General features: G+C 51.4%; 1 protein-coding gene across 3 annotated transcripts in view; it reads right to left on the bottom strand.

Moving 5' to 3' along the window:
- ABAT (4-aminobutyrate aminotransferase) overlaps positions 1-14,852 on the bottom strand; it is a 92,414-nt gene that overhangs the window by 11,202 nt on the left and 66,360 nt on the right. For all 3 annotated transcript variants that reach the window (XM_046666942.1, XM_046666943.1, XM_046666944.1), the window contains 8 exons: positions 10,464-10,544; positions 9,723-9,815; positions 9,179-9,241; positions 6,751-6,814; positions 6,116-6,264; positions 3,149-3,286; positions 2,159-2,326; positions 862-1,008 (listed from right to left, as the gene is read on the bottom strand). In XM_046666942.1, the coding sequence (XP_046522898.1) occupies positions 862-1,008; positions 2,159-2,326; positions 3,149-3,286; positions 6,116-6,264; positions 6,751-6,814; positions 9,179-9,241; positions 9,723-9,815; positions 10,464-10,544 (903 nt within the window). The remainder of the gene's footprint in view (positions 1-861; positions 1,009-2,158; positions 2,327-3,148; positions 3,287-6,115; positions 6,265-6,750; positions 6,815-9,178; positions 9,242-9,722; positions 9,816-10,463; positions 10,545-14,852) is intronic.

Here is a 14,852-nt window from a genome sequence, read left to right as displayed (position 1 = left end):
ACCACCATCACTCCTTGGCGGTTCTGCTCAGGTCATGGGTGACTGGATGCTTCAAGATCCTGGGGCAGGGGCTCTTTGTGACCAGCCACCTAGAGTAGATCACCCCCCTCCCCACTCCTGGGCTGGCCTGGCCAGTCCTGGAAACACTGTGGTTCTGCCAGCAGCGCCCCTTCCCCCCAAATCTGGGAGAGTAACGTTTGTGTGTATACGGGGGCTGTCAGGCAGGGAGTATGCCATAACAAGGACAAACAATTATTATAATAGAGAGCCGCACTGTCCAGTGGCCGTGGCCACATGTGACAAGTCCAAATCGAGATGTGCTGTAAGTGTGAAAGGCACACCGGATTTTGAAGACTTAGTCTAAGAGAGAGACTATGAAATGTCACCTTAATTCCTTTCTGTATTGATGGCATGTTGACATAATAATAATTTGGATATAACGGGTTAAGTAATCTGCATTATTAAAACAAATTCCACCTCCTTTTTTACTTCTAGTGTGTTTTCTAGAACAGTTAAGACTACATATGTGGCTCGTAATATGCCCCATGGGACAGTGCTGCTGCAGAGCGATAAGCATGTAGAAGTCGGTACAGAGGAGGGAGCAGCTGACACAACAGTGGGGATGACAGAGGGGGAGGGTCTGGGAAGCTTCTCAAAGGCACTATGTCTGGCCTTGGTGTCAAAGGAAAGCCAGGCGTTTAGGAGCTGGGACTGTGATAGATGGAGGGTGGGAAGACATCCCCTACAGAAACGGCACAGCTCATTCAGAACTGCCAGGATGGAGCACAGATGTGGCCCTGGGCCGCAGGAGCCAGGGATGGGCATCCTGGGAGAGCAGGGCAGGGCCAGGCAAGCGGGTACCTGGAGGTCCAGCAGCCCCGTGAGCAGGGCCTTCCCCGCATGGGCTGCGTTGCTCAGCAGGTCCTCCCGCTTGATGACGTTGATGACCTCCGCCAGCAGCAGGTTCTTGGACGGGTCCCCCAGCCAGGTGTTAAAGATCCGGTAAGGCTGGAACGAGGCACGGGTGTCGGAAGGGTTCACACACAGGCACATCCCGCGGGGGCCCACTTCCCAGACACACCTCGTCCCCCTTTATGAGGAGAGAACCCAGCAAACACGTAGGAAGGGGCGGGGACGAGAACATGTCATCATGTCTCATTGCGTTCTTTCCATCGCAACAGCCCCACAGGTAGGCACCATCATTAGGGAGACTTGCTCACCCCGGGCCCCCAGGAAACCCCTCATTCCTGGGGAAACCAAGACCGCCGGCCCTTAGCCACCGTCACCCTCATTTCACAGAGGAGGAAGCTGAGGTTCTGGGGGTTAGGTGATTTCTCCAGGAGAAATACAGCCCATAGGAAGTGGCGTCGAGAGGGGATGGATGGCAGTCTGACCCTCAGAGACCACCCGCTTTATTCCTCCATGAATTACTCGGGGTATCAATGCAGCCAACCAAAAACACCTCCCAGCCTCCTTTGCAGTTAGGAGTGGCCACATGACCAGATCTTAGTCGAGGGGGCCACTTTGTGCTTCCTTCCTGCCTACTGCCTGGAATTGAGATGTGATGGGTGAGCTCCAGGAGTCATTTTGGACCAAGAGGTGAACGTGAGGGTGGAAACAACACACAGGAGTGGTGGAAGGAAGGGTTCTGAGCCTCTGATGGATGAGTGTGTGTGTGTGTGTGTGTGTGTGTGTCTGAAAGAGAATCTGTAGGTGCACATGGCAGTACAGCGTAGTGGTTAAAGAGCATGGGCTTGAATTCTGGTTTTGTCACTTAACAGGCTGTGTGACTTTGTACAACTTCCTTAAGCTCTCTGTGCCCGATTCCTCATTAGTAAAATAGGAGATAAAAATAATACCTACTTGGTTAGATTGTTGTAAGGATGAAAAGTATGCGAGGCGTATTTAGAACTGGGCCAGGCACAAAGCTATTAACAGTATCATTGTGCGCACAGAGGAAAATCAGAAGAGAATGGACTGCTAGGAAGTCGGCCCTGCAGAGAAAGCTGGGGCGATCATAACCATTGGATAGTTAAATTGATAAGAACTTAGAAAACCTCTGTGACCCGTTCGGTGTCCACTCAGCTCCTGGTTTGTGAGAAAGTGACGCCCCTTCGACCCCTCCCTGGAAAGGAGAGGGGGCGGGGTGCGCGCTCACAGCGTTGGGCCTGAACTCCTCCTTGTGGAAGAAGCCGCCGGTCATCATCTTCTTGCTGAAGGTCATCACGTCTGCAGGGTCATCCAAGCCCCAGTGCTCGTGGGCCCAGAACTTGCCGGTGCAGCCGCCGCCCGTCTGGACCTCGTCCACCAAGAAGGCACAGCCGTGCTGGAGAGAGAGAGCAGCCACCGCGGTCGGCCAACCGTGGATGCCTGACTCCAGCCAGGGTCCCTGCTTCCTGACCTGCAGACCCAGCCCGCGTCCGGGGGCCGTGCAGGCCCAGACCAAACGCTCCAGCAGGGCAGGTCCAGCAGAGCCGGATCTGGACGTTTCCTCAAACTGCTGAGCTGGCGCGAGACGGAACGTCAGATGCCCACCCCCGAAAGAAAGCACAGCAATGTCGCATCTGGCTTCCATGCCTGAGCCAGACGACTCACTCAGTACCCCAGCAGCGGGGCCCAAGCCTGGTCCCCAAACCTCCGCTGCCCCATTTGCTGGATGTACACATCACCAGCTCATTCTTTACTCAGCGTCTGTGTTGAAATCAGCTCTACAGAAAGGTCTGCAGCCTTTCTCTGCGAACTCACCAGTGGGACATGCCACTTATGTATGCAAACACGTTAAAACAAACACGATATTAACATAAATCTGTTCATTTGGCATCTGTTGAGTGTGGACCACGCTGGGCTGAAAGATGAGGCGGTGTCTCCAGAAAGCACAGGGAGGAGGCAGAGGCCTTCCCAGGAATCTCCCGATTGGGAAGGTCCCCGACTAAGATGGCCAGGTGGAGGCCATCAATAGTGAGTCTGCAATAAGATTTTAGGGAGGAATTCCTTATCCTGCCCCCGACAGCGACTTCCCTATCTGGGAGGCCTGACGGGCAACCTCTGAACATCCAGGATTTTACAAGAACCCCGAAGCTAACCCTGTGCTCCGGGAAACCAACCGGAAACAGCCCGTGGCCTGTCCAACCCCACCCGGCACACTGACCTTCCTGGAGATGTCTCTCAGCTTCCGGAAGAAGTCGTCGGTCGCGTGGTTGTCCCCACCCTCAGACTGGATGGGCTCCACGATGATCCCGGCCACCGTCTTCTTCTTTTTCCGGTATTTCACGATCAGATCCTCCACCTGGATTCCAAAGAGGAAGGTGACAAGGGCTGGCAGAGGCTCTTGAGAGGCACCTGCGGGCGGACAGGTTCCAGGGGCTCCATGACCCCTGGAAGTTATGCGGAAGATGTGTGCGTGTGCCCTTCCGGTGCAGACAGTGGATCCATTGGGAGCCACACGTGCGGATGGGAACATGTCCTACTTGGGACTGGTGCACCTGCGGGCGTACACACTGATAACTTGGGGCAAGTCATTTAACCTTCTAAAGCCTCCCTTTCCTGATCTGTAGGATGGGCACACTGAGAACTCTACCCACCGGGGTCGTGGAGAGGATGAGGCAAGACGGTACAGCACGGTGTCCCCACAGCAGAAGTGTAGCTGCTGCTATCCCACCACATGATTGCACCGTTACACTATTATTTTTGTTGTTATCGGTATGGGAATCCTTTCTGTGCAGAATCTCAGATGTCTATTTGTTTATACAACTGTTGGAAAACTCATCTCTCATGCTAGAAATCCCCCTCAGTGGTGGCATGGAGCGGGGTGGGGGTGGGGGATGTGGCCCTGACTCCTTGGACCATCCGAGAGATCTCCCGGGGTGAGGAGATGCCTTTGATTGGGGTGATGGTTACATCAGTACATTTATTTGTCAAAACTTATTGAACTAGATGCTTAAATGAGCGCATTTTACGGAATGGAAATTATATGTTAATGACGTTGAGCTGATTAAAAAAAATTTAACTGTTAGCACACAGAGTAGTAGAGAAGCAACTGATTACCTCTAAGTGGATCTGTTTCTTGACTTGTTCTAAAATAGGCATCATCTTATAGATAATTAAAGAGTAGTAACTGTGATACTTTATTAATATTTAATAATCATATATAATTTAAAAAACCCAAACTATACACCTAGATAGAGTAACAAGTGCAGTCTTTCTCTGTTATATGCAGATTTAAGGAAAAACCTTCCGTCTGGATGACGTGATTTGGCCTCAGTCTCCCCCAGTCGCCCCAAGGAAGCTCTGAGATGCTCTCGCTTTCAGAGCATAGTCTGGTTTGTCATTAGGTGGTTATTTTCTGATTTGTCCAGTGCTGTCTTTCCTACACTCTGCCCTCCCCAGTAAGATGGAGCCACAGGTGGCTGTGGAGCACTTGGAAGGTAGCTGGGCCAAACTGAGATGTGCTCCAGGTGCGAAACACACACCGAGTTTCAAAGATGTCACACGAAGAAAAGAACATAAAAATATCTCATCGATAATTTTTAAGTATTATTTTGGATTCGATAAAATGGTATTAAAATTAATTTCACCCATTTCTTTTCACATTTAAAAAAATGTGAGGGGCTGGCCCTGTGGCCGAGTGGTTAAGTTCGCGCGCTCCGCTGCAGGCGGCCCAGTGTTTCGTTGGTTTGAATCCTGGGTGTGGACATGGCACTGCTCATCAAGCCACACTGAGGCAGCGTCCCACATGCCACAACTAGAAGGACCCACAATGAAGAATATACAACTATGTACCGGGGGGCTTTGGGGAGAAAAAGGAAAAAAATAAAATCTTAAAAAAAAAAAAGTGACTGCTACTATCTCACTACTGGGTATTTACCCAACGAACTTGAAATCAACAATCCAAAGAGACTATGCGCCCCTATGTTCACTGCAGCATTATTCACAATAGCCAAGACGTGGAAGCAACCCAAGTGCCCACTGACTGATGATTGGATAAAGAAGAGGTGGCATATGTACACAATGGAATACCACTCAGCCATAAAAAATATGAAATTGTCCCATTTGCAACCACATGGGTGGTCCTTGAGGGCATCATGTTAAACAAAATAAGCCAGCCAGAGAAAGACAAACACCATATGATTTCACCCATATGTGGAAGATAAAGAAACTTACAAAGAGAACAAATTAGTGGTTACTAGGGCATTGGGGTGGAGGGTGGGAACAAGGGGTGAAAAGGCACACTGATATGGTGTATGACAAACAATAATGTACAACTGAAATCTCACGATGTTATAAGCTATTATGACCACAACAAAAAAAAATGTGATTGCTAGAAATGCTGTAATGACATACGTGGTCTGAGTCGTATTCCTATTGGACACGGCTGTCCTAGACTCTGCTAGCTCGTCTCTTTTATTTACCTCTAAATACCCAGCACCTAGCACTTCACTTCACACCCTGTAGGTGTTAAATATTAATTGATTTTAAAAAAAGTGACGTGCTTCAGAGGCAAACCAGCCTCAAACTAGCCTTATTTGAGCTCAAATCCAAACCTGAAGAGTATTAGCAATTTCCACCCCGCCAGCAACAGAATCCTCCCACGTCTTACACGGAACCCCAGTATACGGAACGGATCAAAGGGGCGCTGGTCTGGTTAAAGTGGAGGCATGGCGATGGGGGGCTGCCCATGCTCAGTCCCTCCCCCGCCCCCACCGCAACCCCCAGGGCACCCACAGAAACCCCAGACTCGGGAAAAGATGGAAAAATGGCGGATGAGAGGATCCACGGAAGCATTTTTTCTGAGCTGCCCCATATTCTTTCCATAAACCCATTTTCTCTTATTCTACAGTCAGCGAAGCTTGCCCTCAGAGAAACTTAAATATACAGAAATCAATACCAGAAGTGGGGTGATGGACGCTGGGTGGCAAAATTGATGTGTCTCATTGCTCTTCCCAACATGGAACACTTGGGGCATGGGGGCTCTCTGTCCCTCCGTCCCTCCCAGGGACCGCCACATGGGCCCCAGATGACCTCTTTGTGTGTGTTCCTTTTCTCCTGGACTGAGCCTTGGGGTGGCGAGGGTCAGGGGCCGGGGGTGTGGGGAGAACCCGGAAGACCTGGGAGTTACCTCTTCTAGACAGCGAGCCTCTTCTTGCTGGTTCTCTTTCCCAAACTCTTCCAGAGGATATTTCAGCCGTGGGAACGGCGCGATGGGCCAGTCGAAGGACGGGATGTCGATCTTGTGAATGGCTTTGGAGTGCGTGGTCGCCAAGCAACCTGGGTCCAGCAAAACAGAAGAGCAGAGGGTGGGCTGAGGGAGGCGGGAGGCACAGGCTTTGAAAAGGAGACTGTGGGCATTTCAGGACGAGACATTAAATGCCCAGGGAGGCCTGGCGCCTGCAGAAACGCAGTTCCTGTAACCTCCTGGGGCTGAAGCAGAACCCGTGAACACTTAACTGCGTGTGTGTGTGCATGCGTGTGTGTGTGCTTTGCGTTCTGATTCATCACAGATTAAGCACAGACTTTGAAGACACAAAGACAAGGGTTCCAATCCTGGCCATTTGGCCTCGGAATGTTCCTCCCCTTGCTGAGCCGCGATTTCCACACGGAGCGGGGAATAATAACCCCGCTCTGCAGGGAACGGGGCGGAGTCCACGAGTCAGTAGGTGCAAACCACCAACGTGAGAACAAAGGCAGCCTTGCTTTTGCTGTTGCTGTGTTATTGCTCTAATGGCCACCTCGGGGCCACGCGGCCCTCCTTACCCATGGTCCTCCCGTGGAACGCGCCCATGAAGGAGAGGATGCTGTAGTCCGGGCACCCGGGGGCCTGGAACCAAGAGAGAGCAGTCGTCAGTCACGGCTGCAGGGACTGGGGGGCTCTGTGGTTGCCCCGCGCACCTGGAGGAGCACGAGGTCCATCAGAAGAACCGGGGTCCCTTCTCAGGCCCAGGTCACCACCCAGACCCCTGAGGTCTATATCCAGCCCCCAATGTTTTGTTTTGCGCATATAGTCAAAAAATTGTTCTTTAAATGAAGAGATTTCACATAAACATTGGAGCTTCTGTCTTCTCACAAATTCTGCACCATTTGGGCCCATTTTTCTCAGCTGAGTCTGACAGCTGGGCCAGCACGCTGCCCCAGGCCCACCTTCATGACACCTTTAAGTCACTGGCTGTCACCTGCCGGGCTGCTGGGGCTGTTGAGTTTTCAGCCCCCGATCTACAAGCCCTTCACACACTTCTCGGCCCTCCCGGCTCCAGGCTGCTCCGGCCTCAACTGCTCCAGGTGGCCCAGGTGCCAATGGTGCGTACCCGCATCCCAGACGTGAGGCTGAGCCGGCACCTCACGGGAAACACCCCAGGCCTTTGGGCAGGTCTGCTGGGCCAAAGCTGGAGGAGCCCCCTTTCCCCCATGGCGGCTGCCCCCCGGGCTCAGGAGGGGTGCATGAGCTCCCCACCTGCCCCCAGCCCCTAGGGAATGGTGCTGCGGCTGTGTTTCCTGACGCTCCACCCAGCCAGGGCAACAGATCCATTTCCAGCTGACTCGGGCAGAAGGGCTGGGGACACTGCAGAGGACACCAGAGGGGCCCTGAGTCTCTGGGGGTTGATACCGCATTTCCTCGGGCTGGCTGATCTCCAATGGGGTCTCTGAGACCCCTGGGAAAAGCTCCAGGACCTCCCCCCACAAACTCCAGGATACCCTCTTGTCAGTTTCCTTTGTTCGCTCCTGGTTATAAACATGATACACACACATCATTGCACATATTGTGATACAGCCACTTAACATGAGCAATGAGATCTAAAAACGTCGATGGAATAGGATGTCCCTGGATATCAGAAGAGAAAGAGGTAGGGCAGGATCCATTTTTTTAAAAAAATGGTTAGAAGAAAAAAGAAAAAGCTTCAGTTTTTGTAGGTTTGTATGAACATGGAGAAAGGTGTGGACCTATTGCCAATAAGAGGTGGGATTAGGGAAAAAAACTAAGAAAGCATAAAAGAAAAAAAATAAAAATCTCACCACCCAGAGGCAACCCTTTGTAAACACGTTAGCAGGATTTCTTCTGGCAATTTCCTCTGTATTTATTTACATGGTTGAGAGCACAGTGTCCATACAATTTATATTCCACTGTTTTTACTGAATTATAGCATGCATGTCTCCGGGCCAAGAGAACTCCTTGGTCATGATTTCTGCTGCAGAATATTGCGGATGTAAGTAGTGGATAACTGAGCTCAGTGGCTCTTGATTCTTTTGTTTTTAAGCAGCAGACACTTCTGTCTACATCATAATGGGATCCCATATGTGAAATGGGGTAGGCTGGGCCTGCTCTGGTGAAGCTGGCTGGGGAGCTTGGCCTCCACTCTCTTGGCCTTCCCTGCGGCCGTACCACCGCTGTCCCCAACAGTGGCCTCCTTGGCACCTCTGGGAACTCTGGGCACTTCTGGTTCCATCTGGAATCCCTACCCTTAATTCCCCTTTCCCTGTTACTGGATAGATTGGTGGTTTCCAGTCTTTTCTGGCTATCGTCACTGTAAGCACCAACAGGGTGAACACTCCTGCACATACGTTTGTGTTGACATTTTGGATTTTCCTAGAGAATACATTAAAGGCCTCCTTGGGTGGGTCAAATTCAGGAAGCTGTCCTGGGAAACTGATGAGCACCAGTCAAGAAGAGCTCCTCTTGGCCTTGATACCAAGGGAACAGACTGGGGGTCAGAATGCTTGGGGACCCCTTGTTATGGACCAAATGTTTGCATCCCCCTAAATCCGTATGTCAAGGCCCTAACCACGAATGTGACGGTATTGAACACGGGGCCTTGGAGAGTAAAGGGGGTTGAATGAGGTCATGAGGGGGAGGCCCCAGATGGAGTTGGTGTCCTTTAAAAAAAGAGACACAAGAGAGCTTGCTTGCTCTCTCCCTGACGTGGGAGGACACAGCGAGAAGGTGGCCATCTGCAAGTCAGGAAGAGAGCCCGCCCTGGAGAACCAGTCAGCCAGCACCTTGATCTTGGACTTCTCGCCTCCAGAACTGGGAGAAAACATACATCTGTTGTTTAAGCTGCCCAGTCCATGGGATTTTGTTATGGCCAACTATGACGGCTTCCTATTTGAGAAGAACAGTGTCCGTCAACCAGCGTCAGCTTGGGGGGCCGCGGCAGCCCCCCAGGGACCAGGCGGAGGGCCCTGCACTCACCTGGTTGATCATGCATGTCTCCAGCTCCTCTTTGGAGAAACCGGTTTGACCCCTTTCTTTACTCTGACCAAACAGAAGAGAACAAAATCTCAGAGACCCTCTGGGGCAGGAGGGGGCTTCAACTTTCCACTCAACCCATATTGAGTCCTGACAACTAGGGAGTCATTCTCAAGAGCTGGTCTTATACATCGGTCACTACACTTCTGTACTGAAGCACAAGATGGTTAACGTACTTGCTATGAAATCAATAGATGAATATAAGGTGTGTTACTATTCCATTAGCAACAATGGAGATCTGCTGACATGGTACATGTCATGCCAGGTAAAACGGAATAATTACAAAGCCTCCGCCCTCTGCACCATACCCCACTGGGATGTTTGGAAGGCCCCGTCCAGGCAGTGGCTCCCGGGACTTCGATCATGGTCTCTGGCCCGTTGGGATGAACAGGTGGACAAGGAGTGTGTGGCTGGGCGCTGGGGAGCCTCGGCATGTGTGTGTGTGTGTGTGTGCGCACGCGTGTGTGCACTCACGCCCCAACCTCACCCGGTACCACATGAAGATGGTCTTGAAGGCGTTTTCGTTGGAGCAGGAGCCGCAGGCCATGGTGATGAGCTGGGACATCCCTTTGGGAGCCACCTGCAGAGAGGGAGACAGCTGTGGGCTCAGCCCCGTCTGGACTCCCCACGTCCCCGAGCGGGAGCTGTGCCTCTGCAGGGGCCACACGCCGCGCCTTGAAGGCTGCGGGGGGAGGAGGGAAGCTGGGACGTCCCGGAAGCAGCTGGACTGGGAGAGTGGACTCGGGCTGTTTGGGGCGGAGGAGAAGCCCTGGAAAGCCCTGGGGCTGGAGGGCAGAGGATAAAAGGGCGAAGAAAAGCCCAGTCTGTCCCTCTTGATGAAACCACCACCCCGAGACACCCACATTTGACAGGTGGGAAGCTGAGGTTCCAAATGACCTTAATCGTAATAACTAACACCAAAATGTCAGGGAGGATTCACGAACGTCTGCAAAACTCCTGTCATGGGACAAACAATTTCTCCCGAGCTCCCTTCTTCCTGCATACAAGAAATCCCTTCTTTTCCGCAAAAGGAAAAGTTGTTTTTACTCTTTATGAAAGAAACCGCACAGAGAGCCGGATCGAAGTAGAGATACCCCTTTCTTAATCATTAGGCATCTCAGTCCACCCCGTCCCCTGCTGGTACCGCCTCCAAGAGATCAGACAGCTGCTCTGTGGGGCTGGACAATGGAGGGGCCCCAACCACGGCAGGGAGTTCCCCGAAACTCACCGAGAGCAAGGACTCGCGAAGCTTCTCCACAAAGTTCTCGGGGGGCAGGATTCCGAGGGCAGGTCTGTTGATGAACACGCTCTGCAGAAAGGCCGGGAGACACACAGTGACCCCTTGGGCCTGCCCCAGCCCCCTGCCCACCAGGGACGCTTTTCACAGTTGACGCGTTCACACAGGCCGGTGTGGGTAGGACAGCTCCTCCTGCACTTTGAGACACGGCCACCAGGATCGCTCTGGGCTTTTTAAAAAAGTGCCCATTTCTTGGTTGTGCTATGGCGCTGTAGTTATACACGATGCTACCACGGGGGGAAAGTGGGTGAAGGATACAGGGGACCTCTTTGTAATATTTTTTTACAACTTCCCCTGAATCTGAAATTTAAAAAAACCCGTCAGGGGGCCAGCCCGTGGCTGAGTGGTTAAGTTCATGCGCTCCGCTGCGGCGGCCCAGGGTTTCGCTGGTTTGGATCCCAGGCACCGACGTGGTGCCGCTCATTGGGCCATGCTGGGGCGGCATCCCACATGCCACAACTAGAAGGACCCACAACTAACAATATACAACTATGCGTTGGGGGGCTTTCGAGAGAAAAAGGAAAAATTTGAAAAATCTAAAAAAACCTGTCAGAATGGCTAAAAAACGAAAAATGGGTAATAAGTATTGGGGAGGATGGAGAGCAATTAGAACTCTCAGTCACGGCTGGTGGGAATGTAACATGGTGCAGCCACTTTGGAAAACAGTTTGGGAGTTTCCTATAATGTTAAACATACACACACCCTACACAACCCGGCAACCCACTTCCAGGTACTTACCTAGGTGAAGTGAATGCGTGTGTCCACACACAGGTGAATGCACGCGCATGTTTACAGGGGCTTTTATTTTTAGTTGCCAAAAAGTGGAAACAACCCAGATGCCCTTCCACTGGGGGAAGGGTAAATAAACCGTGGGACATGCACACCATGGAATACTACTCAGCAATAAAAAGGAATAATCTGCCGATGCACACAATAACATGGAAGAAGATGGAAGAACCTCAGAGTCACGATGCTGAGAGAAGAAGCCAGAATCTAAGGGTCACACCCTGGGTGGCTCCATTTATAGGACGTTCTGGAAAAGGCAAAACTATAGGGACAGAAAACAGCTCATGGCTGCCAGGGGCTGGGGTGGGATTGACTACAAATGGGCTCGGGCAATGTCTGGGGTCATGAACTGTTTGGGTCTGGGTTGGTTTTAATTGTGGTAAAAAAGGAGTAACATAAAATTTGCCATCTTAACCATTTCAAATGCACAGTTCAGTTGTGTTAAGTACATTCACATTGTTGCGCAACCATCAGCACCGTCCATCTCCAGGACTTTTTCATCTTGCGAAACGGAAACATTGTACCTGTTAAACAGTAACTCTCCTTTCTCTCTCCCCACAGCTCCTGGCAACCACCGTCTTCCCATCTCTATGAATTTGACGACTCTAGGTGCCTTGTATAAGCGGAATGAAACAGTATCTGTCCTGTTGTGACTGGCTTATTTCATTTAGCACAATGCCCTCCAGGTTCATCTATGTTACAGCGTACGGCAGACTTTCTTTCCTTTAAAGCTGAATACCATTCCACTGTATGGCTATGCCACATTTTCTTTATCCATTCATCTGTCGATGGACACCTGGGCTGCTTCCACCTTTCGGCTATTGTGAATAACGCTGTCACGAACACGGATGTACAAATGTGCCTGGATGTTGACAGCGACTATATGACAATGCTTTTGTCGAAGTTCAAAGAACTATACACTATAAAGGATGGGTTTTACCGCATGTAAATTATACTTTAATTTTTCAAAAACATGGGGGGAAAAGGTCGTTAAGAAGCTGTAGCAGCTCTGGAATTTCCAAAGAGAACAGTGTGTAGCGCAGCCCTGATGGCCTGGCGGTTAAGGTTTGGCGCTCTCACAGCTTTGGCGGCCCAGGTTCGCTTCCCAGTCTTGGACCCACACCACCCGTCTGTCAGTAGCCATGCTGTGGTGGTGGCTCACATGGAAGACCTAGAAGGACCTACAACTAGGACTTAACAACCATGTACTGGGGGGCTTTGGGGAGGGAAAAACATGTGACAGGGTGTAGGGGGCAAACAGATGAGGGAGCTGGTTAAATAGAAGGGGCTGAGTACGAGAAAAGCAATGTTAGAAAAATTGCTTGTCTATGTTGATTTTTTTTTCTTCTAATTTTGATAGTTGGGGGTCCAGAGAAGCGTTTCCCTCTGCAAGGACACCACCACCAGCGTCTGAGGCTAAGCAGACGCTCGCTTCTGCTTCCCGGGAAACGGTGGGGGGCACTGAGAGGAACTCACTCGTCCCAGGTGGGTCAGGCCGGCCCTGTGACTGCGGCCAAGGGAGCCAACGCCTCCAAATTTCAAAAGAAAGGGAAACGCAGATTTTAATGTGAGATGGCCCCATTTTAAAATGCTGGCCAAAATTCTCTTAAGACAGCCTCTGGCCGAGGGACAGGCCCACACTCAGGTGGCTGAGTTCTTGAAGAAGACCAGCCCGCGCCTTGCTGGCTTTCAAAACACAGGCATGAGTGTTAGCCGCCCACGTGATGGGGTTGGAGACACATGCAGGGCCTACGCTCCCAACCTCCCCACAGGCTTGTCCTCAAATACTTTCCTTAAAGCAAAGAACAGGGATAACTTTCGATTCTGGAAGGGCGCCGACCACCGCAGGTTTCACCCACGTGGGGTGTTGCTGTTTGTTAGGAGCCTGATGATATTTTATACTCTGATCTGGCTATTTCCAGACTTCCTCTAAAGAAACGATTTCAAACGTGGAGAAAGGCTATGCATTTAGTTACTTGTGTAGCCTTGTTTATAACAACAAAAAGGAGCAACACTCTAAACGCCAACGTTAGGTTAAGTAAGCTAAGACACTAACTCAAGATGCTGTTATGTGGCTGGTACAATGGTGATGAAAAACGTTCCAATTTTACAGCACGGTTCACTCTCGGTGTTGTACGTTCCACGGGTTTTGACAGATGCATAAGGATACGTGTCCACTCTTATAGAAAAGACACAAATGGAAATGGAGATGGAATGAGCAGAGCCGTCCTGGCCCTGAGGTCCAGCTGGGCCCCCCGGCAGGAAGCGGGAAAAGGCCCAGGGGGTCTGTACAATGGATAAACAGCGAGCTCACCGGGAAGTGGATTTGGATAACAAAAAGGGATTGTGCTACGTGCAGGGTGGCATCCTGGATGGGGTCCTGGAAAGAAAAGCGGACGTGGGTGGGACACTGGGGAAATCTGAATAGTCTGTGGTGCGTAACGTGGCAACGTGAGTCTCAGTTTTGACGAGGGTGCGTGGAGAGGTGAGTGTCGGCACTGGGGAGACGGGGGTGAGAGGCAGACGGAAACTGTCTTTACAACTTGTCTATAAATCTGAACCTCACCCAAAGTAAAAACGCTTAGTTAGAGAAAAGACGGAGGATTGTAGTGAGCCCAGGATTAGGGTCGTCTTGGGCTCTCCCTCTCTTGGACATAATCAGTGTAATAACATCAACGCAAACCCAAATAGTGGCATCATCGGATAGGAGGAAACCCAAGGACAGGGAGGCCCCAGGACTCAGCCTCCTGGTGGCTGTGGAATTCATCTTGGACCACCAGACATTGCGGCAGGTTCACATGTCTGTTGTTTTTTCTGCTTTGTGACCACCCGACTGGGTCTAGGATAAGTAGCGGGGGAAGCTGACTCTCCTGATTACAGAGATGGGGAAACTGAGGACCAGAGAGGTCAAGCAACCTGCCCCAAGTCACACAGACAGGAAGGAGCAGAACCAAGACTCAAACTCAGGTCTGCTGACTTCAGGTTCCATCCTCGGCCAGACCCCACAGGCAGCCGCCACCTCAACATGGTGACGCTGGATACGAGTTTGCCTGGCACAGCCAGGAGACCTGGGCTGGCCTCTAGGGGTCCCTGAGGGGCATTTCCTCTTGGCTCAGAGCTGTTAGTGGGGCTCCTAAGAAATCAAGCCCATCATGAGATCAGGGTGGAGGCGAATGGCCATCATCGGATTCGGGGGAAGCAGCTCACACAGCGGATGACCGGGCTGGCTGGCAGCTTGACGGTCTGTCTGGGCCCGGGGAAGACGTAGGGGTGGTGTTCTTGTTCAGCAAAGCATGACATTAAGGACAGAAGATATCTGGGACATTGAGGAGCAGAATCAAACGAGGACAGGTCTCGGGAATCCTTGCCGTCAGACTCAGCAGCCCTCAAGCGCAGCGTGAAGAGAACGGGCTTTGGTTTAAGTGGCTGTGCAATCACTTAACCTCTCTGGTCTCAGAGTCCTCATCTGCCAAAATGGGGCCCCTCCCTGGGTGCTCGTGAGGAGCTGCTGAGACCGCATGGCATAAGACGAGG

The sequence above is a fragment of the Equus quagga genome, chromosome 7 (genome assembly GCF_021613505.1).
Source record: "Equus quagga isolate Etosha38 chromosome 7, UCLA_HA_Equagga_1.0, whole genome shotgun sequence".
In the NCBI taxonomy this organism is placed as follows: Eukaryota; Metazoa; Chordata; class Mammalia; order Perissodactyla; family Equidae; genus Equus; species Equus quagga.
This window is presented reverse-complemented; position numbering and strand designations above follow the sequence as displayed.